Here is a 7,726-nt window from a genome sequence, read left to right on the forward strand (position 1 = left end):
GTTGGAACAGAACATAAAATTTTCATCCAGAAGGGGGAGAGAGAGAGAGTAATTTATTTCACAGTTAAAACTGTTCACTTCGCGAAAAATTTGCTTTTTCAATCAGTTGTAGACAGTAATTTTCTTCTTATTTTGAACCTCAAGACCACAGAATGGTGCCACTCTCCATTGGAGTCATTGGAGTATAAAAACCACTCACACTGGAGGATTGGAAAAATTGAAAACGAAATACCACTGTCACAAAGGTACGGAGTCGAAACTGCAGCTATGCGCCATTATATTTATTTGTGAATTTAAAATTTATTTGTGAAAGCTAAATTTTCAGTGTGGCAATACAATTAAAATGAAACAATTACGCATTGTTTTTGAGGTTAAAATATTCAAAATTGTTTGACAGATGTCAATGCCTGAATGAAAATACGAGTTCATAAATTAAAATATAATTTAAATAATGGCAGAAATTTATAAGTAAGTCAATTTCTTAATTTAAATAAATATGAGATTTAAAAGTACAGCTGTTAGATATAAAAATTACATGAGTAGTAAGAAAACAATGATGTCGTTTCGTTTTCAGAGTTCTTCAACCAGAAAAGTACCTGCGGGAATATATATCACGGGAATTCAGACCCGACGGACGCAAATTCGACAATTTCCGATGGACTGTAGTCAATCCTGGTCCCATTAAGACCGCCGATGGATCATGTATCGCAAAACTTGGACACACTAAAGTTGTATGCGGAATCAAAGCGGTAAGCACTTGTTTCCTTGATAAATAAATGTGTGTAATGGTCGATCATAATAATTATGAATGAAATGTGATGGAGAGAAGGTTGAGAAGTACCCGAGTAAAATTAAAATAAGTATCTGGATGCTAAAACATGCTACGGGTATAAATTTATATTTGCACTTTGCCTGGTTTAAAGCTGCATCCTCCAGGTCTAAGGTAAAGGTTTCGACAAAGCAGTCAGGAAACATGCCAGACATGCGCCCAACATTTGTATATGGTTAACATTAGCCAATGAGAATGGATTGTTACTACAACTCTCTTCTGTGCTGAACAGCTCAGCTGTGAAATGTCTCTTCAAGATCAAAGGTCTACTCCCTAAAAAGAAAGGTAAGTATTTACTATTTAGACACACAGTTAATAAACATTGTTAGAAAAACTATACTTTGTTTCAACTAAATTATTGAAATTGCCAGTAAATTAAGTTAAAGTCAGTCAGTTGGAAAAAAATGCATTTAAATATCCTAAAACAGGAATTCCTCCTAGTTGGACAGTCCATTTAAATATCCTAAAACGGGAATTTCTCCTAGTTGGACAGTCAAAACATTTAAATGTCCTATAACGGGAATTCCTCCTAGTTGGACAGTCAAAACATTTAAATGTCCTAAAACGGGCATTACTCCTAGTTGGACAGCCAAAACATTTTACAAATGTTTAATATATATATCCTGTACTAAATAAAAATAGCTATGTTCCCTGAGAAGGGAGTTTTCAAATGGTCCAATTTTCGTCCCACGAGTATCTATGGAAATAGAAGATCTACTCCAGCAGAGCCCCGAGTGCTGGAGTAAGGTCTAAATACTCCGAGATGCGACCCTGAAACACCGTTTGTGACACTGTTCCCCAGGTCGTTCAGCCTGAGCACGGTAATTTAGTTAATTAAGAAACGAAACACTGTTTTTGGTAATTATGCGTATTAGGAGTGTGTCTAATTAGTAAATATTTACCAAAAGAAACACCACACATCATCCTCGAATATAACTTACGCCCGAGGGATATTATTTCCCTGAGGACCTCCTATGTGGACTCTAAAAAAGCCTCAACTCTCTGAAAGTATAACACATTATTTTGTATATTTGTACTCTCCAGGAACTCACGACCCCATTGGCCGAAAGCCCCAACGAGGGTTTCGTGGTCACCAACCTGGAGCTGCCCCCGCTCTGTTCTTCACAGTTCCGGCCCGGGCCTCCAGGGGTGCTGGCGCAGGCCTGCAATCAGCTTGTGGCCGACATCTTCCAGGACTCACAGGTCCTCGACCTCCAAGAACTGTGCATCGCCAAGGATAAGCTGGTGTGGGTGCTCTATTGCGACATGGTGTGCGTGGAGTACGATGGATCCATAATCGATGCGTGCATGATGGCGCTGATCACAGCTTTGAAAACAGGTTAACGTAAAAAGTCAGAAATATCTTAACTAGAAAAAACAGTTACCTACTGCTCACTTTTCACAGACTGTACAGCAGATCTGAGAGTATGAAGCAGTAAAAACTTGAAGTTTGCATACCTTTTTCCATCTGGAATTTCTAGGCTAACCATTATGATGTTGTTAGCCTAATTGCCTTGCACATCTATACCAACTAAATTACGTGTACCCGGCGTTGCTCCTTAGGAGATAGACATATGCCATCGCGGACTTTTCTGTAGGCCTTTTAAAGATATACAATTCAGTTGTACATTATTTGGATGTATCTCATAAGTTTTAGCGAGGGTTAGAAATGTAAGTGCTCGAAAATATTTTTTTACGACTTTGATTACAAAACATTGACTGTATCAAAATCCGTTGCGTAGTTTAGAAGAACTAAGCGCACAAACAGACGGACGCGGATAACGACTTTGTTTTATACATTTAGAGATGAGAACTACTTAACTATCAAATATTATTTTTAATTCTAACAATAATATCAGGACTGAGTCATTTAGATACTCGCTTGTACCCAGATTGCATGCAGTTGGCAATACTTTACCAGAAGTAGTGGATGTGTTCTACACGGAATGTACATAGTTACAAGAAGGCTATATTATTCTTCTACATTACTCACTAGTTATTTGTCTCAGCTAAATTTACTCCATGATAACTAACTGTAGCACTATATCATTATATCATAATTATGTAAAACCCTTATGTGCATACAATATTTATCATGAGCTGTGGAGCTTTGAATTTAATCATTTTTATTCATTAAGCTGTCAAAAAATAAGACAAGAAGCCAAATTGTTTGTTTGATATTTTTTAATATTTGTTTAATAAGAAAAAAAATGGAATGTAATGGTTGGAATTTGAACTGAAGTCGGAAATTAACCTCTCAGACAAAGACTTTTATCTACTATGTGTTCCTTTGAGAACTGTCAAAACGTGATAATTTTTGTGTTATTTACGAGTTTTGCTAAAAGCTTCATAACTCACGTTTTGGGAAACGTAGCCTCATTCTAAAAAATGTTTTGGAAAGATTATGAAATCAACTATTGCATTGTGTTGTAATACGTAAATATTTGCGTTTCTAAATATAAATTTTATGAAAACGTCAAAAAAATGTAAAAATCGCTTACAATTATTTCAAAGCTTTGAAAAATGTACTTTTTTCTGAGTATCATAAAGAAATAACACTTTATATTTTGAAGAAATATAATTAGAAACTATTAGTCACCTCAAAATATTAACCGTTCAAACTAAAATATTTTTAATAAATTATTTAGAAACGCAATAAATTATGAACGAACAAGATGACAGATTCAATCGGCTTAGATAATGCAACTCTACGTTCCATAGATATTCTTGAATACAGACGCGTAGCGTTATTCATTATCGATACTCTGTTTTTTAAATCATGGCAATCCGTATACTAGTGATGGAAATAAATCGATTTTTGTAAAATCTCGCGCATTTACGTGAAAAGACGTTCTAATGTCTTGACCGCTATTATCATATTTACGTCTTTTGACTTTCTAATGTTCTGAGTGGTTAACATAAAATTAAATGAAATATTTTGTAATGATTGCAGTGAGACTACCCTCGGTGGATTACAACACAGCCACGGGATGTTGTGTGGTCGATGAGGACAAGAGAAAAGAAATTAATGTTCAGAAGATACCCATAGCAACCACATTCACTCTCTTCGAAGGGTAAGTTTGGTTTCCTTCCAAATTGACATTAATTATCTTCAGCAATTTATTTTATGACACACCTCACAAGAGCACAGCTATCTGCACAGTATAAAGACAGGGAAACGATTAGGCAGCGTTGTGAAGCGGGTTAAGGTGGCGGCAGTAGTACGGGATTTATTAATGTGGTTCGCATAAATAATCTTCTATAATTTCGGGTATGACTTGAGATTCAGATTACATATCTGCCCTGATGATGGACACTGCAATGCTGTCCGAAACGTTGGCTAAAGAAGGAGGTAGTGCAACACGGCATAATACCCCAAAAACAAATCGCTATATTTCTATAATTTCATTCATTTCTTCAAAATCTTAAATCTCCGAAAGTTCTTGACACACATTACATTTGAATACTCTTGAGTTTTTATATACCTAATATATTTATATACCTATATCCAACATCAGTTACTTATCAAATCCATGGGAGGTTAATGCAGTTTTTTAGGGCGCTGTTAGTAAATCTCTGTTAGATGAGGTCACTAGAAGAAGAGCTAATTTTGGAGTTATTTTTAAAGTATGACATAATAATTTTTATTGTAAAATATAAATATGTACAGAGTAAAGATATGGGGATATATAAATATGGGGATATATATATATATATATATATATATATATATATATATAAATGTGGGGACGAGAGTATATTTAGAAATTTCCAAATTACTAGTATGAAAAGGGATGAGGTTTATAAATATTTAGGATACCCACAATCAAATAGATTAGACCATACTAGTATTAAAAATGATATTAGGATTAAATTTCAAACTAGGATCAGGAAAATTTTAAAATGCAATCTATCTGCTAAAAATTTAGTAAAAGCAATAAATACTTGGGCAATACCTCTATTAACGTACTCATTTGGCATAATTAAATGGTCTAATACAGATTTAGATAACTTAGAAAGATTAATTAGAACTACGCTAACAAAGTTTAATTGCCATCATCCAAATTCAGCTATAGAACGAGTTAATTTACCTAGAAATTTAGGAGGTAGAGGTATAGTCAAAATAACTTCTTTAAAACATAATCAGGTAGAAATGCTAAGAACTTTTTTCCATAGGAAAGCTCATAGCTCAGAAATGCACAAAATAATTTGCAAGGCAGATAGAAATATTACACCTTTAAATTTATACGATGAGAATTCCAACATTTTTATAAATCCAAACCAGGAATTATTAGATTCCTGGTCAAATAAAATTTTACACGCAAAACACTTCAATTATCTCAACCAAACGTATGTTGACAAAATTTCGTCAAACAAATGGTTGAGTATTGGAGAGTTGAGCGCAGAAATAGAAGGATTTATGCTTGCCATTCAGGATAGAGTCATTAATACTAAAAATTATAGAAAGCATATAATCAAAGATACAAATCAAATTGATGATTTGTGTAGAAAATGTTTGGCTTTTCCGGAAACTATAGAACATATTATATCGGGATGTTCTATATTAGCACCGTCCGAGTATACATTTAGGCACAATCAAGTTTTAAAAATAATTCACCAAAATTTGGTAATTAAACATAACTTGATTGACTGCCGTAATGTAGTACCATATTATGAATACGAACCAAATTCATTTTTAGAAAACGAATTTTATAAAATATATTATGATAAAACTATACTAACAGACCGAGCGATTAGTCATAATAGACCCGATATAGTTTTACATGACAAAATTAAAAAAATAACTTATATCATTGATGTCGCTATACCAAATTCCTGTAATATTCAAAAATCTGTTAGCGAAAAAATAAGAAAATACACAGATTTAGGAAATGAAATAAAAAGAATTTGGCATTCTCAGACTATAAAAATATTACCATTCGTTATTTCGGCTACTGGCATTATACCTAGCTCTCTAATTAAAAATTTAGGCGTATTAGATTTATCAAAAAAATTATATATAAAGATGCAAAAGTCGGTCATTTTGAATACATGTAGGATAACAAAAGATTTTTTAAATATTTATGTTGAGGGATCAGTAGGATTTATAGGCCCTGTTAGAAGTTCTACCGAGCCGAACCCTCTGATATGAAAATATCTGGAGACGGTGAATTTTTTTTTCCCATTTGATATCTGGTGAGTTGACGTGTTGTTGTTCTTGTATTGTTTTGTATTTATTTTACTTATATAATGCTCTTACATAATTTTGATTGACTAGATGATCATTTGTGGAAAAGTGAGTGGAAGGGTTAAGTTTTTCCTTTGGGGAAGATTTAACCCGGACAACTAAATCGGAAGTAGAAATAAAAAATAAAAAAATAAAGAACTTTTACTTAATCATCACTCAGAGATTCTGTGATGAGGTGAACAAGGTTTTGGATCGAGGGTTTTCAGCGACTTTAATAGTTCAACTTCAAGGTTTGGGCATGGTATTTTCAGTAACTTCTATGATGATGTTTTTAAAATACTAGTCAGTTCTTTTTTTGATAATTCCTTAAACTCTTATTCGCCGGCTTTTCCTTAAGGACACTATTAAAAATTTATATCTCTGAATATAACTATTCTGGGGAAACTACTTATGGTAGATTATATACTATTTTTATAAATATATAAACACATTAACTGGAAAGACAACACAATTTACAAAAACACCATTTTGCAAACAACGAGTAAGTTATTACAAAAATAGAATCAGCTGGCGCACGGTGAAAATTAAAGGTCGGCCATCAAGAAGATAAATCCGGATTTGGTGAACTTTAATTAATTTAACATCTTTTATATGTATGTACAGATTTTGTTCTAAGTTATCGTTTGTTTTCTGCTGAAATTTCATTAATGTTCACTAGGGTAAATATACTAAACCATCGTCCACATAAACATACATGTTACTAATTCTGTGCAAGGAAACTTGTACATTGCTTCGTTTAAAAAAATAAGAGTCCCTGTAGTATGCCTTGAAGGAGTAACCATATTTTTTTATACCGAGGCGGGAAAGTGTGCAAAATACACTTCTGTCAATCTATCTCTTCAGTGCACATTTCGATGTCTTGAATAAATTTTCTTTATCGATTATTTCCAGCAACATAATGCTGGTAGACCCCACCTCGGAAGAAGAGCGTCTTTGCGGGGGACCACTTGGGGGCACCACCATCGTGCGGGGCATGAACTGCGAGGAGGAGGGCAAGAAGGGCAACACGGAGGTGCTGCGGGGTGTCCATCGCTCCGGGGGGGCCCCCCTGGCACCTGCAGCCCTGCTCAAGGCAGTCTCACTCGCCACCAAGAGGGCCAAACAACTGCAAGATCTGATATTCACGGCATTGAAACAACAGACTGATGAAGAATAATAGGCAGTGATTTATAGTGATATTGTATGGACATTATGTATATTTTTTCAGTTTAATAAATTTTTGCATTTATTTTTTGCCTTTTTTGTTAACCCTTGGGACCTTCTAAGACCCAAACAGTCCCAAATGCCGTGCGCGCATTATACTCTCCTAAGACCATATTTGTCCCAGAACGACCGGACATTATTAAAATGCATATATCTCTCTTCCTCTCATCTAAAAATTAATTATTTCTTTTATGTCAGAAAGAGAACGAAATAGTGCTTGTCATTGTCTTTGAAAAAATGGAAGCTTGTAGAAGGTTCGATCCGTGCAAATCAACAACGTCTCAAGGGTTAATATGTAGTTTGACACCAACAACCGTGTGAAAAGTGCAACCAACTAACCATGGCGGCGTTTCCCGCAGAGAGGACGAACCGCCAAACAACTCGCTATTGGCACACACTCCTCATACATCGTCTTATACATACTCTGTATCTGGTTGACTTGTTCA

At 34.5% G+C, this 7,726-nt stretch overlaps 1 protein-coding gene across 1 annotated transcript; it reads left to right on the plus strand.

Moving 5' to 3' along the window:
- Positions 1-331: 331 nt before the first annotated feature.
- On the plus strand, positions 332-7,259 carry LOC149423874 (exosome complex component RRP43-like). The gene is made up of 5 exons (XM_089632163.1): positions 332-468; positions 575-749; positions 1,874-2,168; positions 3,783-3,903; positions 6,969-7,259. Exons 1-5 carry the CDS (start codon positions 452-454, stop codon positions 7,231-7,233), a joined length of 873 nt encoding a protein of 290 aa, XP_089488289.1. The 5' UTR covers positions 332-451; the 3' UTR covers positions 7,234-7,259.
- The last annotated feature ends 467 nt before the right edge of the window (positions 7,260-7,726 follow it).

This window comes from Hesperophylax consimilis, chromosome 5, assembly GCF_061612785.1.
Source record: "Hesperophylax consimilis isolate HC1 chromosome 5, BYU_Hcon_1.0, whole genome shotgun sequence".
Classification (NCBI taxonomy): domain Eukaryota; kingdom Metazoa; phylum Arthropoda; class Insecta; order Trichoptera; family Limnephilidae; genus Hesperophylax; species Hesperophylax consimilis.

Bases quoted from the DNA above. Each gene is read 5' to 3' on its own strand.
- LOC149423874 (XM_089632163.1), top strand. The intron at 750-1,873 runs GTAAGCACTTGT...TGTACTCTCCAG, and splicing joins TTGTATGCGGAATCAAAGCG to GAACTCACGACCCCATTGGC. The intron at 3,904-6,968 runs GTAAGTTTGGTT...GATTATTTCCAG, and splicing joins ACATTCACTCTCTTCGAAGG to CAACATAATGCTGGTAGACC.